The sequence below is a fragment of the Sander lucioperca genome, chromosome 6 (genome assembly GCF_008315115.2).
Source record: "Sander lucioperca isolate FBNREF2018 chromosome 6, SLUC_FBN_1.2, whole genome shotgun sequence".
NCBI classification, from domain to species: domain Eukaryota; kingdom Metazoa; phylum Chordata; class Actinopteri; order Perciformes; family Percidae; genus Sander; species Sander lucioperca.
The window spans coordinates 8,787,547-8,801,325 of NC_050178.1; the positions used below are offsets into that span (position 1 = coordinate 8,787,547).

At 38.1% G+C, this 13,779-nt stretch overlaps 1 protein-coding gene across 1 annotated transcript in view; it reads left to right on the forward strand.

The window, feature by feature from the left end:
- LOC116051389 (guanine nucleotide-binding protein G(s) subunit alpha-like) overlaps positions 1-13,779 on the forward strand; it is a 35,588-nt gene that overhangs the window by 6,568 nt on the left and 15,241 nt on the right. Inside the window, exons 3-5 of the mRNA XM_031301770.2 lie at positions 1,209-1,263; positions 1,661-1,780; positions 7,100-7,197. Of these exons, the coding sequence (XP_031157630.1) occupies positions 1,209-1,263; positions 1,661-1,780; positions 7,100-7,197 (273 nt within the window). The remainder of the gene's footprint in view (positions 1-1,208; positions 1,264-1,660; positions 1,781-7,099; positions 7,198-13,779) is intronic.

Below are 13,779 nucleotides of genomic sequence, written 5' to 3' on the forward strand. Positions count from 1 at the left end.
CAGATATTAGGTTATAGATATCAAGACAGTATCACCCAATACTAAAAGACAACAAAGATGCTCACTAAGAAAAGAGAATTGTCCTTAAGACATAGATTTCTCCATTTCAAGGCTGAAACTTTGTTGTCCTCCACAACATCCTAAGTCAGGGTAAAGTTTTGATTACAGCAGCGATGCAGCAACACTGATGGTGTTACTTTTTCACAAAAGTCCTTTAAAACGGAACACATTCATCCATGCTCTTAATTTGAAATCATTCTGCTCAACATGAGTATTACAGGCTGCTCTAATGTCGACAACATATACTGCACAGTCCTGAAATGTAACACGCATGGGTATGCTTAGTGTTGCTCTGATATACTGAGTTATTTTGCCGTGGGTCATTCAGAAGAAATCACACTATGCAGTTGCCTAATTGTGTAAGCAGCTCTAAGGTTGTTTCATTTGGGGAATTTCAGTATCAAATCTGACTTGCCAAACTTGTCTTTTGTCTGGATTCTGAAAGACCTGTGTGACGTTAGACCTTTACTACTGGTATCAGTGAAGCCCACGGATTGCATAAACTTGAGTGCCATGCTGTGTGTGTATGTGTTTGTCTTTAAGACAAAAAGTGGATGACAATACAGAGCATATCATATTTGCTAATACTTTGGATCCTACGATGTGCTCATGGTAGTCTGTAGTTAATATTGGACTTAAAAACACCCTACAATGTACAGTAACAGTCCGTGTTGTCCTCCACATCTCCACTCTGCTGTTTTCTGTTTAATAAATGTCATTGCCAGAATGAAGACAAGTTCTGCTGATTCGGTATCAGCAAGTAGACTCCTGCACTCGGTCAGCCAAATAAAGGTATCTGTGCATCTGGAGCAGCCATAATACTGATGTCTGATAAAATTCACCTCCAGGCTGACAAAGAGAGGTTTATGTTACACAGCAAATCCCTACCAAAATCTGCTGGCACTAACACAGAAAAAAAAACCCAGTTTCTTCTAAATACATTAGCTACGTTATCCATATTTGGATTTACAGCTGATATACTGTATATCCCCATGGAGCCATATTTTGGAAATAATAGTAATATGTTTTTATTAGCATCAAAGTGATTGACCTTTTTGACTGTTGATAATCGACTCGAGGTGATAGTGCTTAATTCTTGTAATTTATGCTTTTGTGTAATAACATGAACCCTTCTTTGTTCTTCACAGGGAGAAAAAACAGAAAATACATGATATTAAAAACAACATTAAAGAAGCTATAGAGGTAAGAATGTTTTGTAGTGCTTTTCCCTCCGTATTTGGAGCAATGATGACAGATTTGCTAAAAGGTTCCAACCTGGAGTCCACAATGCAGTCTGTTTGTCATAAAGTAAAAAAAAAAAAGTATTACCGATGTTATGCATAAAAGAACTTTACTTAACTGATTTTCTGAATGCTATTAAAATACTGAGTAATCAGTATTTATTAATCAGAAGTAAAAACTTCATGCAGCACTTCAAAATAAACATGTAGCTCATTAAAATGAAGCTCTCTCTGTCGTGTGGATGTAAAGGAGCTTTAAGACGTAAATGTAAACAAAATAGGGTTGACTATTAACCCTGTTGTGGGTTTTTCTAACAAATTATTGTATTAAGTTTTCTTCTTTTGTTTCCACCATCCAGACGATTGTGGCTGCCATGACTACGCTCACACCGCCATGCCAGTTAGCCTGTCCTGCAAACAAATGCCGAATCGATTATGTCCTGAACCAAGTAAACCAGAAGGATTTTGAGTTTCCTTCGGTAAGTTGCAACTTCAATCCTTGGGATCTATTGACTCTCTGACTTCTGCACTATTTTGTTTCCTTTTTTCAACTGCAAGTCCCATTTTATACTAATAATCTCTTAGTCTAATGTCATCTGGAGGCCTATTCAAGTGTAGTATCATTAAAGTATCTCATCTTATTACCAGAGGCAGTATTTGGCAACAATTTTGATAGTCAACTAATTATTTAATTAGTTTTTATTAATTATTTTAATTTTTATTTATAAAAACATTACTTAAAGCAACACTATGTAACTTTTCCTGCTTCGGTCCCCCTACAGGTTGGAAGCGGAATTGTCCATTACATTACATAATGCAAGTTTGCCAGATCGGGTAGCGGATCTGTAGTTCGAATGAACTAGACAATGTAATGTAATGGACAATTCTGCTTCCAACCTGTAGGGGGACCGAAGCGGGAAAAGTTACATAGTGTTGCTTTAAGTAATGTTTTTAAAACAAAAATGCCAAAACGTCTATGGTTTCATCTATGATATTTAACTGAACTGGATTTTGGACTGCTGGTTGGACAAAACAAGACATTTTCCACTATTTTCTTTTAAACATTAAGTAGACCATATGATCTATTCCTTAAAATAATGGCTAGATTAATTGATAATGAAAATAATGCTCAGTTAGTTGAAGCTCTAAACGTATACGCCTTTCCTACTTGCCAAAAAAACCCACTAACACCCACTAACATCTGGCGTCTTTAGTGGGAAAGATTACAAGCGGCATTCACTCCTGGGACAAATGACTGCACTAGTCACAGTATTTATCGGCTCCAGCTTCTATCGGCAGTGATGAGAACATGAAACCTGGGTGGACATGCAAATTTTCGCCCCTTTTCCGGAGTGATGCTATGATGTGCGTCGTCTCCAGTGGGAACTTTGTTATCTCAGCCACAAATTCCGTCCGTCTCCCCCCAAGCAGCGCTTGCACATCGTCCTAACTTAGTTGGCCAGGAGTTTAGAAGAGACTGAATAAGTAAGTAGATATTTAAAAAAAAGAACTGTTTTCCGGTGCGTATGTGACGTTGAATGTGACACACCAGAAAGAAAAACAGATAGGCACACTCGTCTGCTAGCAATGGGAAAGGAGCATATACAGCATATAACACATACACGCTTATTTTGGTGGGAAAAGGTTTTAGAATTGAGGCTTTTAACAGTTGCAAATCTTAATCACAGTCTAGTTTGTCTGTGTACTATTTTTCAGCTTCCATTTTTATACATGTTTTTATTTTTTCAGATGTTTGTTGTGAAATTGGTCTCAATGTCTCATTATAACTGCTTTTAAACGTCATGGAGTATCATATCTAGCCTGCCAAGGAGGTCCCCTGGCAATTTGTGCTATAGATGAGTATGGTACCTCCCACGGCAGCCTTTATGAGTCCGCCCTGTGTGTTTGCACAGTGATTAAGTAATTCGCAGGTGTGCTTCCGCTTGGGAGGCTGTCAATTGAATGAGCCTCTCACCTGAGAGATCCACACCGCCTATTAACACTGATTGTCTGTAATAACCCTAAATGTGTCTAGAGGGACCTGTCCTCCAGAAACACTGAGACTCAGAGGGATTCCCCCCTGAGCTGCAGTCTGCTCCTGGCACCCTCTCAGAGACTCACTGCATTGTCAGAAATGGTAATAAGACCATAACCGATTATGATAAAACTTTTCGATATAGCTGAAACAATCAGTCGAATAATAGATTAGTTGATCGACCGCAAATAAAGTATGTGACAGTTTTGATGATTTATTTCACATTCCGCCCTTCTTAAAAGTGATACTTCTCTGCTTTTCTCTGTTTTATATAATTGAAAATTTTATAGTTTGGGGTTTGGGACTGCTGGTCGAACAAAACAAGACATTTGAACATGCCATGTTGTGCTTTAGGAAATTCTGATAAACCAAGTAATCAAGAAAATAATCAGCAGATTAATAGATAATGAAAAAGATCATTAGTTGCAGCTCTGTTTTAAAAAAACAACATGTTTGGTATATTTCAGTATATCAATAAAAGATCATGACCAGCAGTTCAAACCCCCAATAAATCAAACTATGGTGATTTATTTTAAATTTTAGTCAACATCAAAGGGTTTTCAAAGATAAAATCACACACATCTGGATACTTTGATTTGATATGGTGGTCTAAAAGAAGCATGTTTCTTAAATTTAAAGAGTGATATGTAGCTTTAATCAATCAGTGGAACTAGGGCTGAACGATTTTTGAAAATAGTCTAATTGCGATTTTTTTTCCCCAAATATTGCGATTCGATTATTTTTTTAAGCTCTTTGTCTTCTGTATTATTCAACAAAGAATAGTAATATAATAATTTATAGTATGAACACACAATTACACACTAGACAGTTAAATAAGTAAAAATATAGTATATAGTATATATCTATACACACACACACACACACACACACACACACACACACACACACACACACACACACACACACACACACACACACACACACACCAGTGTATTTTTTTACAGTGCACAGAGAGGAGCTGCCTCCAGCCCCTCCCCCTCGTGAAGTTGCGTGCTGCCGTGTGCACTTGTTCAGAGAGGCTATCGTTGCGTTAGCAGACTGATTTGCTCTCGCGAGTCATGTGACCAAATCGCATCCTTTGCGATTAGGAAATCGCGTTTTAACATATCGCAATATTATAGCAAATGCAATTAATCGTTCAGCCCTAAGTGGAACAAACATTTAGAGAATAGAAGTGACATTTAAGCTGTTTTCTAATATGGGAAAGGTTACGTATAGAGGAAGAACACTGTGTCCTCCCTGTTTTTTTTCCCAGCAGGATAGCTTCAGTGTTTAAACTGGTTGTTTCCACCATATAGCTTTGTTTTTAGCAGCTGAGTTTCCAGTAAAAAGTGAGTGTATATGCGTGTAAGCAAAAGGAAGTCTCCTGATATTGTCTCTGCAACTTCATGGCAAATTTATCATGCGGGCCTATTTCAAGCTGACCCTTCCCTCGGGCTGTCAGTCAGTCAGTCACTTCCACTGAAGAGGGAAAGACCAGCACTCACTTTGATCTGAAACTGAGTTTTTCATGTGGGGTTTGGAGGGTTACAGCAGGGTAACAGTTGTTATTTTAGATAGTGATTTCAGCACAATGATAGCTGGTTACCTAAAGCAACGTTTAATATAGCATTAGTTCCCAGAAGCAAAAAGGTTTGGCTTTCGATTCTGCCCGTGGATGGGTGGTTGTTCAGGAAAGAGAATACAGTATAAAACTAGTTTATAGGCTCAGCCTCTCCTCCAACTCTTCCACCCGCCTCCTCCTCAGCCCACTCCCCCTCGCCTGGCCTTAGGGCCCACTGGAAACCAGTTGAACTGGTTGACTCTGCCTTTAGCTGAGGAAGAGAGGAAGAGAAAATAAGCACCAAGGCCAAGATTGAATCTCCAAAGTCTTGATTTCCTTTCAAGCTTAATTTCTAATCAGTAATCCTTGTTGTTATTATTCATATAAAAAAGTCTCCTTAAATGTTAATAATGAAATGGATTATGGCCTTCATGCAAGATACATTTTTTAACTCAGACCGATTGCCATGCCCACCTCTTTGCTCCCAGTGTAGTGCAGTGACAGTCATTGTAGTCAAGTTAGTCAAGTGAATTTTATTTAATGTGAATAGCTCGAAATCACAAATTTGGCTTGTTATTTTATTATTTTTATTTTTATTTTTTTTACAACATATGACACCCTCTGTTCATAAAAATCCTTGATTTGGATCAGGAGAAACTACAAAAAATCCTTCAACAGGAAAAAAGGGAGAAACCTCTTTAAGAGCAACAACAGACATGAACAGGCAGACATGAAGTAGATGTTGTATAAACAGAATCACTCTCTGAACCAATGTCATGCTGTAGCAATGTTTTGAAAGTTGCTTCAAAACTATGGAGGACATTTTTTTAATGCATTTCCTATGTCTGAAAGAGTTGAAAAGAGTGAGATTTGCCCCCAAAAACTTTGAATATCTCAGAAAAAAAATTACAACATTTAAAATTTTAAAATATCAATCCCTACATGCAATATCAGGGATATGATACCTCTAATATGTCACCTGGTAGATTACTCAAATGACCTTTTCCTCAGCTTCATTTTATTAATGCAGTTTAATTCAAATTGAAGTGTATAATTCTGTAGCATGTTTTTAGAGCGCTGTCTTTTTTCAAACAGGATCTGAAAGTAGCTATACATAGGTAATTGGTTAACTCATTGATCAACTTGCATTTCCTCAACTTGTATACTAAGTTATACCACTCTGTCTGTAAACCAAACTGGTTAACCCCCTCGTACCCCCTCTTGGGATGCAAAATTAATCAATAATTACTCATGTTTGACAGTTTTGTAATATGATATATAACTGACAGACAACTCTGCTAGTTTTAAACCTCGTCCCATTTATCCACGTCAGACATCACATCTGCTTTTCCAAACTTGTGTATATCTGTCAGTAACATGGTTGTCACTGCGAAACCTGCATACTTACATCAAGTATTTTAAGGGTATGCAGTAAAACTCTATAACTCATAATGGCTTGTTTGTGCTTGATCAGGTTGTATGTGACCAACTGCAGATCGTAGTGAAGAGATAGGCCCCTGTGTAGTGACAGCCTAGCCTTGTGTCCTTACAAAGCTCTCCATTTCTTCATGAACTCGGTGAACTGTTCTGTTTCCTGCCTCTGTCAGAGCCCGCTCATCTGCTGCTTCTCTCCGAGTCGGCCTTCAACTACAAACTGAGCCGGGGAGTATCACTGCCTCCCTTCATCTGTCCCTAACGTTTTCAGCAACTGAGACTCGGACAGGAAATACCGTTTTAAGCCAGCGACACAGATCTCATCCAAAGATACCAACCAGCAACAACTCTTTCCTATATTGCCATCCACCAATGTGTAAAGTCGATCATTTGTTGTGTGCTGCATTCGGTATAGTTTATGTATGATAATGAAGAACTTTCTAACACCATTTCTCTTCAAACGTGTGAATGAGCAACTTGCACTTTCTCCAACACTTGGTTTTTATTCGTATCTGTAAGTTTGAAGGTCAGGGACGGGGCGGGGGGGAACTTTGCATTGTGTTCAGTGGGTCTTCACTGTAACAGCATTTCTTCTTTTTTCTTTTCTCTCTTCTCTCTTAAAAAAACTAGAGAATAATGCTATGCAAGATTCTTGTTTTATTGACACACAGCTCTTTTTGTGATATCATATCTGTATTTCAGGGATCCTAAAACGAGAGCCTGTTGTGGTATGCTGTTGATATAAACCCCTTTTTCTCTTTCCAGGAGTTTTATGACCATGCAAAGATCCTCTGGCAGGACATGGGTGTGCAGTCCTGCTGGGAAAGGTCCAACGAATATCAACTCATCGACTGCGCACAATAGTAAGTCTCTTTTTTATTATGTATTTATATAGCAATTTACATCAACCAGCAGGTATCCAAAGTGCTTTACATCAAGGACCAATAATAAAACAACATAACATACAATAAAAAGAATGAAACATAGAAAACAGTAAAATCAGAAAAGGTTGCATAGAAACAGGAGGAGAGGGAAATTGTCACACCACTACTATGTACTATAAGCCATTCTAAATAAATAAGGTTTGCGTTTTGATCCAAAAAGAGCTACATCTGTAATAGTGCGACTGTCAGAGAGTAACTTGTTCCAGAGTTATATCCCCTTACATTTTTTTTTTTAACCTTCATACATACATGTTAGCCTGGTTGTCTTTGAATTCAGAACAGGATTATAATTAGGCTAGATGTTGTTTGTAAAGCAGCAGCAGTAATGTTTACAACAGCAAAGTCACAATAAAAAACTCTAACCCTCACCGGAAACATTCTAAAATGTCAATAAAATAAATAATATTCCTGACATCAAAATACTGAGTCAAGTTCAGAAAGAATGAAGATTCAAGAGATTTATTTGTCACAGACATCAATCAGTATCAGTCATTGGAGACGTCATTGACGTGCATAATAATTAGCCATGTGAAATTACCGCTGAAGGAGAGAGAAGGGGCTGGTTTGTCTCAGTTTATAAGAATTTGCAATTTGCAAAGATAAACAGTTAGACTTTTGTGAAAAGCTTTTGTTTTAGCTTATTAGCCAAGCTAGCGCGCTGTGCTTGTGTAAAACGTGAAAATATGGATGGATGAAAAATGTCGCTTTCAATATGTCTACATGTTCATACTTGTTGAACAGGTGTATTGACTTTTTACCCGTGAAGGTTTTATTGCACTTAATTAGGCTACGCTCAGCCCCGACAGAGAGCAGGGAGAGGCTGCAGCGTCATGATAAATACTACAGTTTTAGCCCCCGTACAGTTTTGGTACCCATCCCTAAATACAATGATTTTCCTTATTCATTGTGTTTCAGGCGATGTGTTCATCGCACATATTCAAATCACGCTGACGATAAAAAGTACGATTTATCTGGCAGCACACTGTGGGGTGTTTGGTCGTTTTAACATGTGGTGAGGGCAAAGTGTCAATGCATGCTGTGCTACATACACAGTGTGTCTGTTGTAACTAGTGCATAGTGCAATGCAGCGTAGAGAATAAACTAGCATGTTCATTGTTATGTAGAAAGATGTAATCCAGTGCAACATTGTGGCTCATTGATGGGTTTTTAATAGTTATTAGCCATCAGAATCAGAAATACTTTAATAATCCCAGGGGGAAATTATTTTTGTTACCACTCCAGGTATCCAAACAACATATATTATCCAGACTTTTAACATATATAATAAAAACAAATATACAGTAATAATAAATAAAATATGAAATGTACAGTGTTAATGTTAATGTGCAAATAGTGCAATAAAAAGAGAAAATGATTGTCTATGTTGAGATGATTATAGTGCAATAAAAAAGAGAAGTGAATTGTCTATGTTTGAGATGAGATGCTCACATGCTGGAGGCTTGGCACAAGGGATGGCAATGTTGGTCTGTCAGTCCACCACTTTGGTCCAGACTGAAATATCTCAACAACTATTGGATGAATTGCCATGAAATTTGGTACACAGGATCTTTTCATGGGATCTATTGACAATAAGAAAAATATAGATTATCACCAGACTTATCCTTATCTATTTTGTGGTGCTTGATGGGGGGGGAATCACCAGAGGCCTCACGATACAATATCATCACAGTACTTATGTCACGATACAATATTATTCAGATTTTAAACATATTGCATTATTCTGCGATATATTGCAATTTATTACCTTTTTACAACTTCAAATAATTCATTCTTCAATTACAGTATGTCCCCAAAAGGAAACCTTTTCAAGATCTGTTTTATCTAAAAAGACACATTTTTCTGTTTGTTCGTCTCACTTCAATTTTATTGCTGCAAAATGGGATTGTCATGCAGACAAACTGACCAACACATATATAATAATAGAGCGATACTTGGCGTCTGTGTATCGATACAGTATTGCCGCGGGAATATATCGCCATACTATGCTGCATTGATTGTTCCCCCCCACCCCTAGTGCTTGATTGCAGATTGTTCCACTATGTGTTGAACAGCTGTAAAGTTGCACTGTTTTGCACTGGCAAAAAAGAAGACATTTTTATCAGGTTGCAGTGTAGTTAACAGTCTTGCCAAACATCTAAGACAGTGGAGTTTGTATATGTGTCTGTCTTTGGTTGGTGACAGAGATGTCGTCCTAGCCCTGCTGACTCTTGTCGGTGTTTTGCTTATTGAAAGTATTTGTCACAAAGGCTGAGACATGTTATTTTTTCCCCAAAAACCTTCAGCTTCCCAAATGTTCCTCGACCCGGCGCTCTCTCCTTTGTTTCAAAACTCTTGCGTTCTTTATTTTCTGGTATTTTTGTTTTATCCGCCTTTTGATCTCAGTCAGGCCTGCCTCTGTTATAAGGCATGCAGTGGTCACATGAAACCAGAGCTCTTGGAGGGCGAAAGCTTGTGTGTGTGTGTGTGTGTGTGTGTGTGTGTGTGTGTGTGTGCGTGCGTGTGCGCTTGTGTACAGTATGTGCTGGTGCTTCAACATGTATGTGTGCTTTTTTGGTCTGTTTAACTTCATGCAGTGGTGGAATAATTTTTAATATCCTTTAATTAGTAATTAGGAAAAGTATCCATAAGAAGTAAAATTCCTGCTATCAATTTGTAAGTAACATTACTCTGTTGTAGCTGGTCGAGGTGGAGATGGTTTTGACTACGTTATGTAAAGTTAGGAAGTTTAGTCCAGTTGTTCCCAACCTAGGGGTCGGTCCCCTCCAAAGGAAGATAAATCTGGGCGGTCATGAGATGATTAATGGGGGTAGGAAAAATAGAGAAGACTAAGTTCTGCCACAGAACTTTGTTTTCTTATTTGGGACTTTTTTTGCTTCTTTTTTGGTGAATTATTGAGTCAGATGAAAATTTTAATGAAACCATCTGAGAAATCATTGTGGAATGTGAAATCATTCTTTGGTGAACCTGCTGCTAACTAGTTAGTTGAAAACTTACTGGTAGCTCCAGCTCTCAAATAATAGTAGTGGAATAAAAAGTAGAATACTTCCCTCTAAAAATGTAGCGGAGTTGTAGTATAAAGTACACTTTAACTGCACGCATGGCCACAGGTGTTTTGTCACTTATGTGTGTGGTACTTTAGGTTTTATGTCGGGAGGTGGGGGGGGTCAGTGCAGACAGTACAGGTAAAATTATGAGGAAATGTGATTGTGGACAGAGAGAATTGCGAGCAAACAGAGATTGAAAAAAGGATTGCGATGTATTGAAATAGAGAAAGAGAGGGCTTCCCTGCATTGCGGGATCTCTCCTCTCCTCTCCTCTCCTCTCCTCTCCTCTCTCCCACACCCAGCAGCCCCAGTGTTATGGATCAGATGCTGAGCTGGGTGGCCAGACCGGAAGTGCTCCCCTCCCCCCTCTGTGTGCTTATGTAAACGGAGAAGCAGAGAAAGAGAGAGGGGAGAGCTATTTTTAACCCAGGCAGGCTGCAGAAGAAGAAATAATGAGTGAGTGTGTTAGGAGAGAGACAACTTCAATGTTGTTGATGAAGGTTGTTAGCGTTAAATGAAAATGTCAACCGTAGACGGCGCGGGAAACGTCAGGGCCACCCCATCCACCCCCGCCTCTTTAAATAAAACAACACTGAATTATATCATCCGATTCATGTCATGATAAAAATAAAAGGGAAGAAGAAGTTGACGGGCCGGTCATGCTTTGTTGTCTGTCTGATGAGAAGGAAGTCACTGAAGCTTCCCTGGCTGTGTTTCTGCTTCGTCATGCTCCTTTATGATGTGTTATTGTTGTTTTCTATCAACACTTCCTGACACCTTGTATGGTCACACACTTTATTTGCTAGGATGTTGTTCTCCTTGATTACATGAGGATGTGTTGTGTTCTGTTGACTGTAGACAATTCACATATAAAGTCCAAACAGCATGACTGTGTCCCCTAACAGGACAGAGGCGAAGGGGTTTGTTTAGTCTCAGAGGAGGAGGCCTGTTTGTCAGGTTTCTGTTGTTTTATCCATTCTGAAATCATAGAGTTGCAAACTTATCCTAAAATATTCTGTCTTTTTCCCCTGATCATAAATCACTACTGAGATCCTAAGAAGAAAATAGTTTCTTTTCAAGGAGCCATGCATAATTGAAAAAATTAAAAACATTTACACGTAAACTGTAAATTAAAGACTTAGAATCTTTGCTTTTTGTATTTTTAATGTTTAGACAATTGATTAATACTCATTTTTCATTCATTGAATACATGCACTACTAAATACCTATTTTAAAATGACTACTACTACTGCCGTAGTTGGCATAATCAGGATTATAATAGCATAATTGGTTATTACATATTTAGCATGAATTCTGACCTGGTTGACAAATGTGATTTTATATAATTGTATAATGATTGTATATTTAATAGTATAATTAATTATAATTATATACAAATACAATTGTATATATGTTTTTCATCCTAAAGATGTTATATTGTATTATGTAATTGGCAAATATTGGTAATTGATTAAAGTGCCCATATTATGAAAAAATCACTTTTTCTGGGATTTGGGGTGTTATGTTGTGTCTCTGGTGCTTCCACACACATACAAACTTTGAAAAAAATCCACCCATGCTGTTTAGAGTGAGATACGGTTTCTGAATGTGTCCTGCCTTCAGTCTCTGGGTGAGCTGTTCAAAATCAGCACGGCTTGTGACGTCACAAGCCGAAACAAGCAGGCTAACCGCAACCATTAGCTCTAACGCTAGCATGCTAACGCTAGCATGCTACCTCGTTCTCAATAGCAAAGCACTGCTACAACACACACAAGTTCACCATAATCTACAAAAGAACTACTTACATGTGCGCCCTCATTTAGAAGTCTCCCAGCTAATCCTGCCTTGTAACTGAGCAAAGTTGTAGAAACAGCCTTTCTTTTACTGTCTATGGAGCTAGCTAGCTGACATGATCTACATCTGAGCTACTGGGCATGTGCAGTGCAATCAAAGATAGTACAGAAGAAGAAAAGAGGTCTCACTCTGTAGCTAAAACAGAGACCAGCTGAAAAGAGGATCTGCAGCAGTGAGAGAGAGCGGTGCAGTACAACACAAATATGGTGTTTTTTGAAAATTAAACCATGTAAACCTATTCTGGTACAACCTTAAAATACAATTATGAACCTGAAAATGAGCATAATATGGCTGCTTTAATTGTTTAAGTAATTTTTTCAAGCACAAATGCAAAACAGTACCTCAGTCCCTGGACTATTGTTGTCACTGTGAGGTTGCCGGGCAACCAGCAGAGGCTTCAGGAAGTTACAGTGTCTGGCCAAAATCTAGTCTGGCACATAACCTCTCGCAATACCAAAACCACATTTTGTTTTTTGTAAGAATTAAATAAACTAATGTAATGTGAAAATCTGTGAGCTTTTAGAGGTAGATGGGTAGGCTGGGAGGCAGATTTAGTCAAGAGCCTGTTTCCGGTCTTCATGCTAAAGCTATGCTAACCAGCCGCTGGCTGTAGCTTCATGTTTACTGTAGACATGAGCCTGGTATGATATCTTTTTTTGCCTTTTTGAACTGTCTGCCTGTGATATGTTCTTAAATATGCAGTGAACAGTGACACATTGTATATTTCTTTAATGTGCAACTTATATGACAGAGCAATGTATTGTTTCATTTGATTATATATATTATATATTATTGATTATATGACTTTTTGTCATGAGTTGGTAGCTTCACTAGCCTGTTTAATGGCTTTGTAGCAGGTGTGGATTTTAGTGGGATGTCCTACCTAGTCAGCCTTACTTTGCTTTGCTTTATTAAGACTTAAAGCAGCTATATTCAATAATTTTACAACAAATTTTATTTCGTATCACAAACAGTACAATATACAGTATATTGGTATACTTTTTTCCCAACCCTACAATTTATTAATAGTAGGGTTGACAAACAAAAATGCCAAAAATGTATTGGTTCCAGCTTCTCAATTGTGAGAATTTGAGAGTAAATGATTATTTAATAATACAAATAACCATTAGTTGTCAGTTATATGGATACTTGTCTTACTCTTATTATAAACCCAGCTTTGGGAAAAACGAGCTGTGGATTTTCTTGATTGTAATTTTTAGGCCTTACGCCAAGATTTTATTAAAGGCTTCGAACCAACTTTATCAGAAAAAATAGATTCATATATGGTATGAATATATTTGGCAGAACTCTCCCTAACCAGATGTTTAGAGAAAACTGAGACTTGTGTATCTTGTGTAGTACGAGAGGAGGAACGTGACTGAACGTCCCCATACATTCAGTATCTGAGTCTGTTTGTGTTATGTGTCGCCTTGCTGTGATACTAGCCGGTGTTTATTATCCGTCGATTCTCTGAAATCTCGTCCCAGCGATAATGTGCCAGAGTCCCCCCCTGATTTACTTCTCTGGCATCCTCCCTATTCTTTCTCCCTTCACTTCTCTCGCTTCTCCTTCCTCCCCCCTC